Here is a 19432-nt window from a genome sequence, read left to right as displayed (position 1 = left end):
TGTGACTTCTATGGTAGTAGGAGGAAGAGGTGGTAGAATAAAGCAAGATCTTATTAATCATGCAAGCATAGAACAGTAAGAAAGTACTATGAAGGGTCTTGCAGCCAGGATTCTAGAGTTATTTTTTCCTATGCAACTTCCAGAATCAAGATAATGGGTTAGGAAAGACTGCTTATCCTTGAACAGCTTCTGAATACGTACTTGCAGCTGATTTGGTCCGCTACTTGAACCATAAAGTAGATCTGCAGCTTTATGGTTGTGTACCAATTCTGAAATTATTTGCATTCTTTGGTGGTTTCTGTAGTGGACTGAAATAAGCAAAAATAAATGTTGCTGTGCTTATGGGGTAGGAAATGTGGAAGCTAATCCCAAATTTTGCACCTAGATGCTGTAGTTTCACTCTGAATAACTTGTGGTGGTTTTTATTTCGAAAACATTTCATTTTTTAATCAATATAAATGGAGTTTCATTTTCTTGGTGATGCAGTTTGTCTGTGAAAAAGTGGTCTTCTAACTTCTGTATTTTTTGAGATCTGTAGAACTGTTCATCTCTTCCTTGCAATGACTGATCTTCACTGATGTTGTTGAGATGTTGAAAAGGAAGTGTTACATTTTTGATTTACGCTGTCAAAAATGAATATTCATTGATATCCTGGTTCAAAATCAAGCTAGATATTTTGCAACAAATCTGTCTGTAACTCTATAAGTCAGATAGTTTTGGTCCTCTTTGTAAACATTTGTTAGTTGTGCTAGTTTTTGAGAGAAGGATGTGCATTTTGAAGTAATATGCAATGTATGTGGATGTTTTATGCTTAAATTAACCACTGATCTTAGTGACTTTTTAATGATATAAATTTAAGCAAAGATCTCTCAAGCATCCAATTGCTTGTGTATTGCTAGACTTATTCTTTGTAATTCAAGTTTCTCCTGTGAAAATGTGTTTCAGATTTATGCAAAGTAACCACAATTTCCAAGTCATGAATAGGTTTTGTGGAAATTTGACAAGAAATAAGTGTTCACATGGTTTCTTTTAGTTTATCTGCTTTACAATATGATAACCAATATGAATCAGTAATGTAGGCATCATGCTAAATTTGTTGTTGTTCCTATGTTCTCTCATGTATCTTATGAACTGAATCTACTGCTGTACAATTTGTGTGAAACAATTTGTGTGAAACATTCCATAACTTCTTCCCTACATTACCTACATTTATTTTTTTGGTTTTTTTTTTTGGTTTTTTTTTTTGGTTTTTTTTTTTTTTTTTAGAAGATTGGAAATGATTTCTTATTTAAAATCTGATTTTCTTAAAAAGAAAAATAAAGTAAAAGCAATTTTAAGGTAACAAAACAATTCTTAGGACTTAGTTGTATGCTTTCTTAAAAACATCTGCCAAGTGTTTTACTTTTCATCTTATCTACAGCACGTATTTGACATTCCTCCTCTTCTGCTTGTTACCAAATGCTTTGGCCTAGCTGTGATCCCACTTGATGGATTTAATTAATTTTGGATGATAAGTAAAATGTGGAAAATAAATCATATCTTCAAGAAAGATTTATTTTTAGAGCGTTTTAAATCCTAGGTGCTGCTTTGTAACCAAAGGTGAGATTATGCTCTTCCTATATTCGCACGCTTATTTCCTTCCTTCTTTTCTTGATGGGGGTGGTGGGAAGGCAGGGAAAGGATAATGGCAATACCAGACTGATTTATGTGGAGTATCTCAGATTCTACTGCACTTTAGAAAGATAAGATGAAGTCACAAAGCCAGGCCTTCCTGGTTTTAGAACTTTAGGTTTTTAAAGGTGTGTAGTTATTCTAAATTCCTTTAAAAGAGGAAATTGTGCATTCCTGCATGTAAATTTCAATTAAAATTAGAGAACTGCAATAATAGAATTTTCTGAGTGGTTACGAAAAGTATTTAAAATTATTTTTATTATGTTAGATAGTAACTATTTTAATTGGGTCATCAAAGTAATGATCACTTAAAATTTTTCTTTAATATATATTTTCCCAGAGATAAACATGTTCTTGGAGATGGGATGAAAAGTTCAGGAGAAAAAACAGTCAAGAGATTAAAAAGGTCCTATTTATAGTGATACAAACATGCTGTTGAAATTAGCCTAATAAGCATTTTTTAGGGTTTCCCTTGGTAATTCCATCTAGTAATCAGTGGCCTTCATCTTCTGGCTTGTTGCACTGCACTCTGCTGAAGTCGTATTGTCTTTGGTGTATTCCATTTGAAAATATTTTCCTTTGTTCCAACTTCAAGCTGGAGTTGGGACTTAAAGGAGCTTTCTGCTTTTAATATTGTTGACTACATTCTGATCCCAGTTGTACAATGGGTTGATTATTTGCATTATGAACTTTAGGAATTTTGTCTTTCTACTTCTACTTGTAAATATAAGCATATCTGTCCTGTGACCAGAATAGAAGTTGTGTTAAGCAGTTTTTTTTCTTGTACTCAGAAAGTATGTCAATAGTTGGACTAGCTGAAAGCTGGTAAAAACAGCATCAGCCAACATGGTAATTTAAAAAACAAACCAACTGCAAGCGTTATAAGCGTCCCTTGTTTAAACAGATTGGAGAGCATGATATTATTAAAAATAAAGAAATTAGAAGTGAATAGAATGTAGTTGAAATAGACCTGATTAAATGCTTCTTTAGAAGAAAAAGAATCAGGGAACATATGATCAGCTTTCAAAAGTCTCCAAGAGTTTGGATATCTGTCATTAAGTTCATAGATTTAAAGGAGGGAATAATCTATGGCTATGCATATTCTCAACATAGTTTAAAAAGCTGGTGAGATTATTTGGATATCTAAATGAGGAAAAAATATTTGAAGTTATGATATTCAGAGGTTGTGTCACTTCTGAAATTTCACAAAGAATAAATGAATATAGAAAAGGTTAGGCGACTTTAGCATTGTTTATTACACAGAACTTGCCATATAAGCCAAATGTTGCCTGTGTAGAACTTGTGCTGTGTAACAGGTTCAAATTTGATTTCAAAAGAATTGATAGAAAAGGAAACTAAAATTAGAATGTGGGAAACTAAAACAATAAAGCCTTGGTTCTAAGCATGTGCCTGTGCAGAGCCTAGAAAACCTGTTTTGTATCTACATTTCATAGGCCCTATCTGTATAATTTCTGCAGATTTTTAGGTGTTTCTTTAAAAAATACAGTTCAAGCCAACTATATGTTTCTGCATAGTTTTTGTTTCAGCTACTTTTTTTTTAACCCCAGGTATAATTTTCTGTGAAGATTCTGTTGTAAAGTATTTATTCCTCTTTCTGAAGAAGAGGAAAAAAAAAAAGTGAGCTCATAGAATACTTCAAAGAAAGAAGCTGTTTTTTTTTTTTTTTCTTTGTTAGTGGATTTTTACTGGGGAAGGTATGTCTGCCACCTTTCCAAAAATAATTTATTCATCATCAGGAAACATGAATCATAGAAGCAGATCACCTGGCAACACCCTGTTGTTTGACAATTACTTTGGCTTGCTTAAATGATTTGTTTAGGTGTAAGAATGTACATCTCAAATTTTTATAAAATGCGATAGGTTACTGAACTTGCATAGCATGAAGTATAAGTGGGGGGAAAAAAAAAACTTCCCTCAAAACTCATTTAATACCAAGCCAGAAGTATCTGTGCTCATCACCCTTCTAAAGTTGCCATAAAAGAGGAGAAATGCACTTTACAGCAGCTGTTGGTTGTCAACAGATACTGAGCTCCTTTGAACCTAAGGGGAAATATGGATTGAAGACCATTGATAACTTTGTTAAAAACTCAGATTTTAATAAACAATAGACTGTTTATATTGGACATTCTTGCTGTTGTTCACCATTAAGCAGACACACAATGGGGACTGCAATTACTATTACAGCTCATGTTTTTGTGGGTTTTACAACTGGAAGTACCCCCTTAAAACTTCTGAACGTTCACTTATAGATGCTTCTGTATTCAAATATAGAGGTTTTTGTTGTATTGTAAGAAATAAGCATTTTTTCCTGGGAATGTAGGGCAATTCTTGCAGTATGGAGATGGTTGTTCTGGCTTCATGCCTTTTAGGTTTGGTTTACTCAAGAAGTGATAACATCCATCTAAAACAGACCCACTAAAATAATGTCAAAATAATCTCACTTTCATACCAGAAGTACTCATTTATTTTACAAGGGCTGCTCTGAAACGAATGCCTCCTGTTTTATAATACCGGCCCACAGTGTAATAGGTGGTGATTGGTGGTATGGCAGTAGAGGTTGAACCTTCCCACCAGTATTCCATTATGTTTTGTTGCTGTGTGACAGATGGCAGCAGAGCGGTACTCTGACAAAATGGTATTTGATATGGAAGTGTTATATGAAGTGTAATTGAATTCCTCCATACAGCAAAAAAAAAAAAAAACTGCATCCACTAAAATCCATTGATGCTTGCTGAACGTCTCTGGAGATCAAACAGCTGTGAGGTGGTGGGTGGTGCATTTCAGCTGTGGTTACAGTGGGTCACCTCCACAGGTGCAGACTTTTGAGCACAGCATGCAGGCTTTTGTTTATCACTGGCAAAAATGCATAGCTGCTGGTGGTGACTACTGAAAAAAGGTGTCTTGTAGCTGAGAACTTGCTTAATCAAATAGTGTTATACTCTTTCTATATGTTGCAGTTTCCAAGGATATAAATAGGAGACGTTACTTTCAGAGCAACCTATGTATTTGTCTAACAGTATTGCTCTGATTGGTGACGCTTCTCTCTGTAGTTTAGGCTTTGTGCTATGCTGTAGCTGTGTTAGTTACTCTCAAAGACTTTTACATCCTTGTCATTGAGGAGAACTTGCTTGCAATGTCAAATAAGCTCACAGTTACCAGAAATATGTAAGTATGTGTGCGTATATATGTACGTGTGTAAAGCAGAAGCACTGCTGAGGCATAATCTAAGACCTGGCTTGACCTGACCAACTGTTGATGGTAGCTCTAATTTGAGCAGGAGTTTGTAACAGCAGATCTCAGAGAGCTCTTCCAAAAACCCTTTGCTGTGATGATTTGTAATGCCTTTTTCTTTATTATATTCTATACTGCTCTTGAGGTACTTTGCTATTTTCTCTCATTATTGTGATCATATGTTTTACTAAGGCAGATGTTTCAGAGAGCCTGTTTTCCGGCGCTTAGAGATGTTTTCTTTTGAAATTTTTGAAGGCAGATGTTGCCTTAGCTTGGGTCGTTGGTTAGTTCACTGAAGTTTCATTTGATTATTTTCTGCTGGAAAAGAGTTCATAACTTTTTTCGTTTCTGTTGGCTTCAGTACTGAAGTATTTATGGAAATTCAGCAAGCTGTTTGAATGACTTCAATCCATGCTATCCGTTTTTTCTCTTTCCTTGACAATGTTTGTCTCATTTTGTTCAAGTATAATAAGGTAATTAAAATACATCAGAAGACAGAGGAAAGAAAAACACTGATGTCTTTACTTTTGCAAGACGCAATGTTGACAAGAGAGAGTGGGAAGATACTATCATAGATTTCCTGCTCTAAATTATTTAATATGGAGTTCCCATGCTGGAGATAAGTTCATGGATGACCTTACTGTTTACTTACAAGGCCTTAAGTACAGTGATAGTTTAGATGTCGTGTCTGTTTACTGTACAAAGTTAAGCTGAGAGCACTGTTGTTTGTCCAGCAGCCAGCTGGTCAGTTGCTATGTAAGGGCCAAATGAGTCATGTCTTTGGTTCCTAAGGCTCTTTAAATGTAAGGCCTAGGGGATTCCAGTAGACTACTGGGCTGGTGCCTGCTGTTTCATTAACTTTTTTTCCATTTAAATTATGCTTTCTGTTTCAAAGGTGGTTGAAGGGATTTATGCATTATTCCCGGCTATTTGCTTTCATAAGCTAGAAAGAATAATACAGAAGGCCACCCTGCAAAAAGCAGCTTAAAGCACAAGTAAAAGGAGGTTTTTCGTTATTAGAATCATTGGTTGGGCAGGAAATGCCTACTGCAAATATTCTTTGCCTTGGAAGCTCAAGTTTTGCTGCTACTTCCAGATTTTTAGGAAAGTGAATTAACCTGTGACAATCCTTGCAAACTGGAGTTACATTTATTCATTAATAATATCAGTAGGGAAAAACTATTTTTGTTCCTTTTTCAGTGGCATTATATTTGTATTACAGGACTGTATACCTGTTTAGCTTTTCAGTGGTGTTTCTTTATAGTGATTTTACTTTGGATCTTAGTTTGCCATCTGGAGTTAAATTTTTTTTCTATCTTTGGGCAGCTAAAGATGGTTTGAATTGATAGACCCACGTTGTCTCTGTTTAACTAGCATTTTGCATGTGCTCTGTGCTAATGTTCTCACTATATAGTGTAAGCCACTTCTTCTGTTTTATTAGACAGAGCTCCTCAAAAGGAGAGCCAACAGTTCTGAAGTAATGTGCTGATTCTGATCCAGATTGGTTTCCCAGAATACCACTAAAATATTAGAAGACTAACAGTGTTCTGCTTTACTATGCTACCTTCAAAATGTCACTGCTGGCATTTAGTGACAGTAATTAGTGATGTCAAAGGGACTGGCATCTCTATCTGCTTTTGGCTTATTCATTTGTGCTCATCATATGAGAAAGCAGTGGAGGGAAAAGACTGTGGAAAGAGAATTTCAAATTGTTATGCTAACGGTCAGCATTTACAGACTGGTAACCTGGCTAAAGCAGATACTGCTGTTAGATATGAGATATTCAAAGTGCGCTTACCCAAATCTGATGATCCACTTTAAAAGTGTGTAGAAAGCATACTAGTTAGCTAGGTAGTCAAAGGATTTAATTGAGTTTATTGTCTAATCTGAAGTTCATTTAGTTTTTTTTCCCAAAACTTGGCTAAGAAAAATGAATTTAAAAATAAAAGTGAGAAATGGAAAGAAAATAGTTGAGTGGTCAAACAGTTAATATTTCTGAATTAAAACCTTATGATGGAGCATTCTAATTCCTGTATTTCCTATGAACTCTTGAATGTTTTTTTTTTTAACCCTTTTAACTAACATAAACCACATGAATACCAGAGGCATTCATTTTATGCAGTAAAATGGATTGAATTTAATAAAATTTTCAAAAATTCCAGGTTTATATAAGATCAAACTTCAAGTGCCATGGTAATTGCAGTGTAGATAAGGCAGTGCAGAAATACACATTTGACCTTTCCTCATATAACTAAAATCCAGTCATCTTGAAATGATGTGGTTACTTGTTTATTAAAATGTCAATGAATTAGAAGTTGGTCGTCAAACCCTTTGCAGCATAGGAAGTTCTTTTTCATTAGGATAAGTGTTTTGGAGGGATTCCTGCAGACATTAACCTCTGTACAGTAAACAGACATGATGTGTGAAGTTAAGCTGAAAGTAATGCTTTCTGTTCAACAGCCGTCTGTTCAGAAGCGCTTGCTGCATAGAGGCCAAATGAATCATGTCTGTCCTAAACCAGATTTTTCCTGTTTCTGATTTATTAATGCAGGCTCTCTCTTAATGACAGGCAAACCAGAGAAAAGAGTGTTCCAGATACTTAATTATTATTATTTTTTTGCTTATTTAGAAGTTGCGCTGGTAATTGGTGATACAGTGCACATCAGAAGTTGTGGGTAGGTTGGCACTTCATTTACTTGTGATTCACTACTCCTTAAATGGCACAATCATTTTGTCCTTACTTTTTCTTTCTTGATCTGTTTGAGATGTTGAACATAAGGAGCTCAGAAAGGGAAATCCAGTGTGTTCCTTCCTGCGTTATGGATAGGCTGCTTCTTAACACGCAAGAGTTGGTTCCCTGGAGGCAAGGTCCTCTGCTTAACAGTTGTGAGAGTGAGTGGCAGGTTGGGGCTTCTGGCCTTTGTTCTGACCTCAACCAGCCTGTTTCTGGGTCCTGCTGGGGAAGGAGGTCTCCTGTTTCTATGAGAAGCAGCTTCTCTTAGCCCCTGGTGAGCACTGAATTCAGTAGGAATTAGCCAGACCTCTTTCTCAGCAAGACAGTAGCTGTCCATCAAGATATTATGCTTACAAGAGATAATGAAACAAGAATAAAATAGTATCTTTATTAGACAGTGATGATTTAATATGAAGAAATTTTGCAGAAAAGGAGCAGCCGATTCTCATAAACCTGGATGTTACTGGTATTTGATATGATATTGTGTATAAGTAAAACAGCACTCCTTTCGAGTTTAGAGACCTTTTTCCACTCTTAAGCACAGCAGAGATTGTTTTTCCCTTTCCTTTATTCTCCCCTGCAAGATGAAGGCTTGTATTGAGATATTTTCCTCCTTGTCACATTTCTTAAGCAAATACTTTGCTGTAAGGAATAAGTGAGTGTAGACACAAGGAGTGGAAAGTAAAGGCAAAAGGGCTGACTGCTGAGGGGCAGTAAGATAATGGAAAAGGAAAAGGAGCAAGAGAAGAGGTGCAGTGATGGCAGGAGAAACGTGTCAACAAGAGGTACTGCTGGTACTGCAGGAGAATTTAAGATACTTGAGAAGGTGAAGGTTTAAGGAAACAAAAAGCTTAGAAAAACTGGTAAGGGGAAACCATTTCCTGGGAGTGGCACTCAGAAACGTACAATGGAAAAAGGGAAAAAGTGGAATTTTAAGTATGAAAAGAGCAAATAGAACAAACACGAGGTGTAGTTAGTTCTAATAACTGAATGTTAAATGCTGCATGTAAAATGCATAGAATTGACACAGATAATTGTTTCACTGTTTATTCCTGTTACTGTTAGTTTATATTCTAATCATCAAAACATTTGACTTCAGCTTCAGATTTTGCTGCTGTCAAGCATAACATTGAATAGCTTTGTAAATTCTGCTCCATAAAAGTAAGGAGTTCTTAAAATAAAACAACAAAGTGACCAAAAAACATCAGCAAAGTGCCTTTTAATCTACTGTTTGCATTCGTAGGGCTGGGTAATCTGCTTGCTTTCTAATGTTGTTGCCATTTCTGTTAGTGGCAACTCAAAAGTGAAGGTGAGAGCAGTGGTTTTATACAAGATTGTGGGAAGCTGTAAATCACCTTTGCCCTTCCCCAGAAGCAGCTGTTAAGTTATGGGTTGTACAAATTCACAGGATAGTACCTAGGTGGCTACTCCTTGTACTAAACTCCTCATGTACTAACTACGCTGCTCTTCATATTACTGAAGGCAGTGATCTGCTCTTAATCCATTAGCAGAGCTAACAAGGTGATCTGATAATTTCAAAGCATAATATTTTCTTAATATTTCCAGTCAAGATGATACCAAATCTTGAATATTTTTTTCCTTGAGTGAAAAATTACGCAGTGTTGTTTCTATAGACTCGTGAGATGTTAGTCTACACTTAAGAACAGGGAAAGAAAAATTGGAATGTATTTGTTATTAAGTTAACTAAATGGAGTGGATTCACCTGAGTTGGAAAGAAAGCATGCAGTTTATAAATTGCTAAGTAGTGTGTAATTACTGCACACTGTCTGTAATTTCTATCTGTAATTAACAGAAATACTGTTCTGTATACTTAAAAATGCATTTCACCATTAAGTATGAGAATCTTGGAAGCATACCATCTAGCAGATACATCCTTTTTGCAAGATTGGCGACTCCTGTAATGCACAATGTTCAGCCTGTGGTTGATTTTGAAAAAGGAAGGATCAGTTGAGTGTGCAACTTGTAAAAGATTGGCAACTTTTTCTTGCTATAGGTTTCTTTACACCGCAGGCTTTGAATTTTCTCCTTAAAAGGAAGAAATAATTACGAGTTTAAGAAAGTGGCTGAACAACTAAAGAGCTAGGCAATTTTCAGTGTTACTTTTGATTATTTTATCACAGACTTGTAACATTCACTTGCTTTGAGTAAAGAATTGAAGTGCATTTTAAATGTGAATATCTTGTGGCTATGAAGCATAATATTTAAAATATTTTCCTTTTTATTTTTAATCAAAAATTAGCACATCTATCTTAAATATACGTGTACTTTTTTCACTATTGGTTACTTCTATTTGCTTGAACATCTTCCTCTAGTTTATGGGTCTGTCTTGAAAAGTTTTTTTTTTTTTTTTTTTCCATAGAACATAAGCTGATTAAAAACTAATACCGTTTTCCATATTAAAAGAAGAAAGTGCTGTGGAGGGAATATGATTATATTAGAACTATTGTTAAGTATAAAAGAGTGCTCAATTTAGAGTAACCACTGCATGCCAAACTTTGTGGATTATGTGGTTTGTTAATCTTTACAGTCTTGGTTGTAAGATTCTACAAAACTTAAGCAAATGAGAAGGGAGATGGGTGTAGTCTTGATATGAAAGGTGCAACCCTGGTCACTTAGTTTCCTTCTAACCATACTTTCATAGATGTAAATTCAAAATTCTTATAAATCCATCTGCCATCTTGTTTGCTCTGACATCCACTCTGAGCAAGGTATCTAGCAATCCTACTGCCTGTACTTGATCAACTATATGGGGTTCGATGGGACTTCACAACCTTACCTGGTTGTGTAATCCAGCAAGGTCAGTTTTGGCACAGAAGAAATGAAAGTAGAGGAGAACGATGAAGGAGAAAAGAGGAGCATAGGAGAAGCAGCCCAAGGAGGAAAGAAAGTAAAGAGAAAAAGAAGTAGAGGAAGGGTAAATGTCATTTCATCTTTTCTCGCAGTTCTGTAATGGCGCAGTGTTTGGCATCTTTCTTAAAATCCCTTGATTGTATAATATTGTCTGCTTTCATTTTAGAATTATAATTCCATAGCCCCTGGGATTCTGGAAAAAATAGCTTTAAAATGTGAATCTCAAGGCTTCAGAATGAGTAAATGAATGAATGGAGCATATGGTCAGCTGGCTTAAATGTGCAGAAGCTCACAGTTTTAAAACTAACCTTGTGTTTTGGAAGAGGGGCTGATACATAACTTTTCTAAACCATGCTTTTGGCAATATTATGATATGGAAAAAATCAGAGGTAAGCATGGTTCTAACAAATTGATACTCATTAATTTGGATATATCTAAAGGCTTCAAAATCTAATATAAAATATATAGTTCAGAAAGGGTAAATCATGAATCATGTTTGAAAACGATGTTAGCTGTTTGTGTCTGGATTGATTTTTGGTGAAGATTTGGAATGTAAGTTTTGCTTTACAAATTGGTTAAAAAAACAAAACAAAACACGAAGAAAAAACCCACATGGAACAATCTAAGATTTTATAAGTAGGACATAGTTGTATTCACTCAGAGGCAGCCCAGCATTAATTTTCATTTCTTTTTAAGGGCTGATCTGTTGAGCTTTTTTGTTTTTTTTTAAAAAGGTGACATTCTCATGATGTTTAACTTCTAATATAAAAAGGGAAGCAGGCTAAATTCCTGCTTAACTTGTCAAAGGTCAGTTTTCATATCTGTCTGACCTTTTTAGACTACACTAAGATAGTGTGTGTGAGATAAAGCTATATTTTTATACCTAAAATGATAAAACCATTTTGCAAAGCTTTGCCTTAATAAAGAACAGATTGGTTAGTAAGACAGGAGGAAGGGACTCCCATCTAAAAAGCAATAGAATGTTCTCGTGGAGTTCAGTTGCCTTTCCTGTTCTTTTTTTGTTATTGCCCTATAATTTAAACATTATATAAACTATGCTTTTTTGCATTCTGTTCTCATACTTCCTTGACTGTAGCTAAAATGTCACCACATTCGATCATAAAAGCCTTTTTATAGTGGAAAAATGGTGAATACTTTGTGATTGTAATTTCTGGCTTTGTATATTGACTGAAAGCTCATTCTATACATACTCCAGAACAGTATATAGTCTTTATTGGTTCTGTTTGACTTTGGGGATGTTTTTGCTTGTCTAGTTGTTTAAGTCTGTCTGTTTTTTTTTTTTTTTTAATAGTGAATACTAAGGCCCTTATTCTACTCCTATGCAGATTAGTAAGTTCTTGAATGCTGTTAGTTCTTCTAGACTTGCCAGGAACATCCAAGTGTGCGAAGTATGGTCCTTGCAGGATGAAGGCTGGTGTGTTCTAAACTGCACTGCATGTATCAGCTATGTATTCCTAGCAGTGGCAAGACTCCCTGCAATGGATGCTGGCTTTTGTCAGTCCGTTAGCCTCATCTTTATCTTTTAACACAAGAGAGAAAGACAACTTTCTTTAAAATTGGATTATTTGTTGTGATGCTAAGCTAAGCATGTTGTGTTGGAATAGCTAAGACACAAATTAACAATGGAAATATCTGCTGATCTGTTAGGAAAAGGTGAATGGACAGCATGCTGAGACTATTTAATAGTAGTTGTCTTCATTTACTTAAGATTGCTGCTTTTAGGAATGCATGAAGCTGTAGAATTAGCAAATGTACCTATTCCATCTTTTAAAAAGTGTCAACATGTCCTATTACCTACAAGTAAAGGCATTGCAGCTCTTAAGGGGTGTTTCCAAACTTCATAGATCCAGAATATGTTCTGATAAACATCCATTCAGGGGACAAAAGGGAAGAAAAAAAACAAAAAACAAAAAACAAAAACGTTCCTGATAACTGAATGCTGATTCCTTCTGTTGATAATAACCCACTCCAGGTAGTGGGATATCTTTCTATCTGCTTGAAACAGGCATATTGTAGAATGAACTATTTTAGAAAAACCTTAGCAGTAAAAATAGAGGAAAATGAGGTTTTCCTCCATTGCAACCTGATCTGTAAAACATTGTTTTCTCTGGACCATTTAGTTCATAGTTTATTTTTCCAAGAGTTAATTGAGAGAGAGTTGAAAAATGGAGGTGAGTTATGGAAAATAGTAACAAAAGGGCTGGTTGTCAGTGAATATTGCTAGTTCTTATTATTTACTCACTCTCTGTTTTTCTCATGCATGTGATTTTAAAAAAACAAACAAAAGAAACGTCCTAGGATGTTCCCTGATAGTATTAATGCATTAAAATTCTGGTACAGAAGCAAGGAAATGGGCAATCGGAGACAGATTTTTTCAGTTGTGGTTTGTTTGTTTTAATTTTTATTATTTGGCCCTACTCAGTTACTTTTGAAATTAAATCAGTGGGAATACTGTTTTGAGAGGAAATCAAGTTCAGCCAATGCAGGAAGTCCATACTGAAACAGCATGAGACACTGGAATACTTCTAGTGTACCTGCATTAACTTATGTCCACATTATATTTCCTTAAAATAAAACGCATATAACTAATATTTGGTAAGAGAGACCAGAATAACAATTTCCAAATGTTTACATTTGGAAGAATAAATGAGTCAATACTAACCACAAGCCTCCTGACTGAGCACACAGTTTCATCTTTAAATAACTAAGATGATTGAAATATGGTAGGAGGCACTGGAATGGGCTACCCACGGAGGTGGTGGAGTCGCTGGCCCTGGCAGTCTTCAAGAGGTGTCTGGATGAGGAGCTATGAGATATGGTTTAGTAGCTTGTGATAGCAATGGTGATGGGAGGATGGTTGGACTAGATGATCCTGTAGGTCCTTTCCAACTGTGGATGGTAGAATGAGCTCCTGTATCTCTGGCAATTAAAAAAAAAAAAAAAAGTAGTGATAACTTTTCTTGAGTCATCTACGTAGAGGAGTTAAGAAGCAGGTGATTGCTCATCATGAATGCTATGAAACTTACGCTTTACTAACACGTTATATTGGAAATTTTACAACAAGAATGTTTACAACTCAGCTATGAGCTCCTTTTGACTGTAGTGTAGGATTCTTTTAATATTAGCTCCAGAATTAGAGAAAAGGATGGCTTATGTTATGCATTGGTGATTAAAAAATAATAAATTGTATTCCCCAAAATAGAGTAGAGACAAAGGAGCTTGGTTTTGTTGCTTCATAGCTGGGGCTGTTACCATTTCAGAAGTCAGTTCAGTTCCCATCAACTCGTATAACTGCATCTTTTTGCTGCACCTGGTAGAGATGTCTCTTGAAAACAGTGTGTTTGGTTCTCCCAGTAGTCTCTGGAGATCTCTGCCCCCTCAGTCTTTATATCAAATTATGATTTGGTGAGATTTCCTGCAGAATCAACAAGAATGTACTTTCTCCACCTTTTGCATATACCTTAGGAAGGAGGTCTCTGGAAAGCCACTAAGATAAGAAAAATGAAGTGGAAAAAAATGTATTAAGTTTTCCTGTTGTTTTTTTCTTCAATAAAACACTACTTCCAGCATAACTGTGTGATACTTTGTGATGCTTCAAAAATAAGGGTGTTTTTTCTTTTTTTCCTGATGATTATTTTTCCTGGCCTTTTGAAATGTGAATTTGATTCTTAAGCCTTTGTACGCTTCTGGAAATAGGACAACCAAGAGAAATATCCTCGTTATAATGTAAATGATCATTAAATACCTATTTTGAAATTCTGCGAAGCTGCTCTGAGTTGAATGTTTCCGTTCACTTTTCAATGAGAGTGATTTGGAAAATTCAGCTATTGTAGAAATTGGTTTTGTTGTATTATTGAAGGGAACTGATGCAGTGGAAAACAAAAACAGTGGGACTTTTTCTTTGAAAATACATCTGATGTTTTCTTTGTTACAGTCAAGTTATTTATTGTCTTTGCTAATTATATTTCTTGCAAGATTTGCAGAGTTGTTTTTAATAAGATGCTCTTATTTCTGGCTAGTAAGAATGTTCATTCTGAGCTGGCATTCTTCATCAAACATCATGTTTGAATTCAGCTTTTTCTAGGAGCTGTATGGAAACCACTTTTTGGATGTATTAACCTGACAAGTATGGTACATAAGAAGTAAAAAAAAAATATATATATATAATAATAATAATAAAATAATAATAATAATAATAATGAGTGATGAGAGAGCCCAGCAAGCTCCCTCAAACTAGACAAGCAAACAACCCTCTTGCCCCCCAAACTGAACCAAAAATAATGTAGCAGGAGATACCCTTCATCTTGATGGTGATATGAGGTGATATGGGAACCGAATATAAAGAAATGATTGAATATGCTGAATTGTCAAAAGAAACCACCAGAAGAAAAACAACCTTGGTTTCAGAAAATCTTTCTTGGATTAGCATAAGAAATTAAACTGTCTCTCCTGGCTTTTTTGATAGTTGCTGAGCCTTTTGGTATAATTATGATCAAGTCTCCTTAAACAATATAGCAGTACGTATGCTCTATGCTCATCTCAGTGAGAAGCAGCCTTTCTCATTATCATTCAGTTAGTTGACGATTGTGGGAAACCTAATTAAAGATAACATACTAAAACAGAAGTATGTAACAGTATAAAATAGTAGAAAGTATGCACTGTGTGCTTGTGTCCTTGTTTTGGTAGCTGCTTGCTACATTATGCTGACCTCAAGATGAAGTGAGGGTAGGGCCTTACAGGTTGGGTTTGGATTTTGCTGCAGGAAACTTTAATGGCTTTTCAAGTTTTACTTACGGAATTCTGAAGTATCGTTTGAGGACTGATGGATTATATGAACTTGAGCACTGACAAAAGATGACACAGAAATAGAGGGGTACTTGCTGGCTGAAAAATGACATTTCTGTGTGCAAGAATGCAAAAGCTGTAAGTGCCATAGAGAGTTTAAAGTCCTGCTTGACAAGGACTGAATTAGCAGTAATGTTAGATTTACGAATTCAAATTAAATATTTTCATTTCAACCATTAATCAGAAATGAAATTAAATCTTTCTAAGACTGTCTGGCAATATGTCAGCTGAGTTCTTGTGACAGGAACAAAGCACTTCTTAATGATTTTTCAGTGTACTGTAGGAAAAGGTCACGTTCTTCAAGGTTTTGCCTTGTCAGGATGAACTATCAAGGTGCTATATCTCATTATTCTTGAAAACAGTGATTAGCATTATTTATCATGACAAGAGTTGAGAAATGCACAGTGAGATGCTGTATTTTAGATGTAGAAGCTGTAGTTGAATTTAATGTCTATTTTCTGTAGTGGAGGACGGGCACACGCAGCATGCTAACATTCCCTAAAGGCTATGTTATGGCTCACTCACTTTCTGTAATTCTAGCTACTGCACATCGAATACAGGGGTAGACAAAAGACCTATTGATTTGAGCTTGGTTTTCTCTCTCTTAAGGGAGTATGTGCTACTTATTTTCTGCACAGTAAGGATTAAACCTCGTCGGTAACTGTGAAGAGTTGCATTTTAGAGAGTTTTTAAAGGCTATCAATATACATTTTTGAAAGTATTTTGTATTAACTTACTAATAAGCTGGTTGTCTAACTGAAGATTAAATAGTGGATTTGTTGCTGATGAAACCTGTTAGCTTTTGTTTTGATTTTAGACACTAGGGTCTGTTTTGCTGACTGCACAGAATGAGAATTCAGTGTTTTTTTTCAGTAGGTGTACTTGATACTGATAAATCCCAGACATGTCAGAAAAACCTTAGGGTTGAGGGATAAAAACAGAATTTGGATAAGGCAATTAAGGGTGTTTTTGTGCAGGGATTTATGTGCTATTTGCTGCTTGGCAGGTGTGGTCTGTCTTTCAGTCTGGCACAAGAAAACAACATTTGTGCTGATATGTGCTGAGAGGTAGGGACTAATAACAAAACTGTCTGCCTGGTCACTCTCAAAATTAAGAAGATTTAAAGTTGAAAGCAGGTATAAGACCGCAATACAAAAGTTGCCAGGGAAAAATGCGGTTACAAAGAACCCCATTAAATGAATTGCGGAGATAACTTGAGTTCAGAGTTGAATTCTGAAAGCTTTCCACCAAGTAGATTTGCATTTTTATATCATGAATGAGCTTTAAGTACTTGCATTACTTGTTTTTACCAAATAGAAAGAAAGAAAATTTGTGAAGGTCAAACTTAGCTGTGTGTGGTAAATACTTAAGACAATGCTTGTGAGAACAAATGCTTGTTAAAATCAGTTCAGTGTATATGAAGGGGGAAGAGAGAAGGCTAGTTGGCCCTAAATGCAGAGCTGTCATAGCAGTGCTGCTATCGGTGCCCTCAAAGGGCTGTTGGGACAGCTCAGGTTTACCAAACTGAGGTGCAGTGGCACCTCTTGCTGCGGTGTGTTTGTAGCCAAACAGAGGTATTCTGTGCAGAGAACTTCTAGTGGGGATCTAAGGAAGCTGGATGTGTTGGAAAATCTGGGCTTGTTTGACTGCTTGTTTGCTTATCAGGTGAAAGAATTCAAATAATCCAGTTTCCTGCTGCCTCCGTATAGCGAATCTGATCAGTGCTTTTGGTTTTAGAGCAGCAACTAATTTTAATAAATACTTTATGAGATGGAATTGAAATTGAAACAAAGACTGTAAGAGCTGTTGATTGATGAAAATAAACCCAAGTAAAAGCCTATGTTATCAAGATAGATGTCCTCGCTAAATGTGCTCTCTTTATCACAGTTACGTTTCATGTATGTGAGATACAGAGGATAAATATAAATAGTATTTTTTACTCTTTCCATTGTTGTAGGCTGTTGTAGCAATAGGGATCAATGTATTAGCTAAGAACCAATACATTACCATTTACTGCATGTGCCTGACAATAGCTACTTTTAAAAATTAAATCCATTGAGATTGTGTGGACATGTATGTGCACACAGTGTAGTTTTTTTAGGTACGGTATTTTGTATGGGTATTACTATCACAAAATCTGCCTGTTCAACCTCACAAACTGGATTTCTTGCTTAGGTATGCTACCAGCCCTTGAGTTGCATATGCTGAAATGCTGCTGCTTCCACTGGATTCATTTAAAACTGGAGGTGTTTCAGGAAGAGATGAGAGAATTGGAGGCAGGCATAGTTCTTGTAGGAGTTTGGCGTATGAGGAATTACAATTTACAATACAGTCTGTAATAAAGATTTTCCAAGCTTTTGCTCTCAAACAAAAGAAATGGTTCGTTAAAATGTTATTATCTTGCACGATGTGGTAAAGATTTCATATCCACATTCCTTACATACCTTCTTGTCAAACATTCTTGTTGTATTTTCTAGACTCATAGCATAATTTGAAATGTAACGATGGTTTTGATTATGTAAAATGTACTATTTTATGATGACAAAAAAGAAGGATGTAATATTTTTCTAATAGATGTTGGAGGTTGTATCCAATCTCTTAATATCCATTAAGCAGTGGTACACATTTTAGTATCACAATGCAGTAATTACTTAAGTACAGCCTTTTAAAACAAGATGCATAAGGATACTGCATGCATTTGTTTTGGCAGCAACTACTGTTAATAGGTTTGAGCCTCGTTTCTGATTAATTTGCAGGTTTGGTTGTTTATTCTCACATGTTCCTAAGGATACATTAACAGCAACAACTGTAAGATTTTTGTGAAGGCAGAGAGAAAGCTCTATGAATTACTTGTAAATCTAGCTGAAAGTGGTTTTGGATGCCCAAGTTTTCTAGACATTTTCTTAGTTTCAGCCATAAATTTCAGATATCCTGTGCTTTGCTGTTACCATCTGAAGTAACCTATGTTGAGAAGTGTTCATCACTGTTCAGTTATTTTCTCTCTTATCCTCAGGAAAGATGTCTAGAGATCGAGCTCTGAGGAAACAGCAGCAGTTGAATAACTTGGTAGCAGCAGTGAAAAAGCTTGCTAAGCCTGGAGATGTGATTGTAGATTTCTGCAGTGGAGGGGTAAGGTATATTTTTTCATGTGTTGCAATTTCTTTTGGTTTTTGTCTTTGCGGTTGTACATGGATGCTGCTGCAAAGTACAAGTACATATGCTGAAATTTTAACTGCTTTTGGGTGTTATGTCAGTTGTTAGGGGATACTCAGAATGAAATGACACACCAACATTGAAAAATGACTCAAAAATTTTAATCTGTTTTTCTTTTCGCAGGGTCATGTTGGAATTGTGCTTGCTCACATGATGCCATCATGTCAGGTAAATTCTAAATAAAAAGTACAGATGGTATGAGCTTTTGTTCCCTAATAATCATATTTAAAAAGATGTGCAGCTAGGGAGAATAACCTTGAAGACAAAACTTAATTTTTAGGAAGGCTTATGCTCTACATATATTTAATTAGTACCTGTATTTATCACATTGTATTAGTAGGGAGTAGCACAGATGTCATCACTGAAAAGGAAAGCTTAAAAGTTCCTCTTCAGAAAAAGAATAAGAGGAAAAACAAACAAAAAACTAAATGTACTTAGAGTACAAATATGTAATTGAATGTGCATTGAAAGAGCAAAATAACTAAATACAGTGTATGGATGATATTACTGCTTTCTAACAAAGCCTCTAAGCTTGTGTTGTAAAGTTTGTGTGGAAATGAAGCCCTTGTAATGAGAGGAGTGTCTGGCGATGCCTCTGCACTTCTTTTTTTAACCTCAAGTAAGAAAGCATAAGTGTGATATGATAACACTGTTGCTATTAGAAATCTTACTGAGGTTATTGTTTCACTTGTGTACTTGTATACATCCTCAGTCTGTAGTGAATTCTGCCCAATCAAGGAAGTGATTGAAGAGGGTTTTTTCTTGGCTTTCTTCTTCTTGTAACTTTTGTCTTTGTAGTGTTGTGTTGTAGAAATGAGGGCCAAA

The 19432-nt window shown here is 35.5% G+C and overlaps 1 protein-coding gene across 5 annotated transcripts in view; it reads left to right on the top strand.

The window, feature by feature from the left end:
* The window catches only part of GSTCD (glutathione S-transferase C-terminal domain containing), a 71526-nt gene that overhangs the window by 27647 nt on the left and 24447 nt on the right, over positions 1 to 19432 (top strand). For all 5 annotated transcript variants that reach the window (XM_085222374.1, XM_085222371.1, XM_085222370.1 and 2 more), the window contains exons 6-7: positions 18408 to 18523; positions 18731 to 18775. In XM_085222374.1, coding sequence (XP_085078500.1) covers positions 18408 to 18523; positions 18731 to 18775 — 161 coding nt within the window. The remainder of the gene's footprint in view (positions 1 to 18407; positions 18524 to 18730; positions 18776 to 19432) is intronic.

This window comes from Meleagris gallopavo, chromosome 4, assembly GCF_905368555.1.
Source record: "Meleagris gallopavo chromosome 4, MGAL_WU_HG_1.1, whole genome shotgun sequence".
NCBI classification, from domain to species: domain Eukaryota; kingdom Metazoa; phylum Chordata; class Aves; order Galliformes; family Phasianidae; genus Meleagris; species Meleagris gallopavo.
Note: the sequence above shows the minus strand (reverse complement) of the source record. Positions and strands in the feature narration are given on the sequence as shown.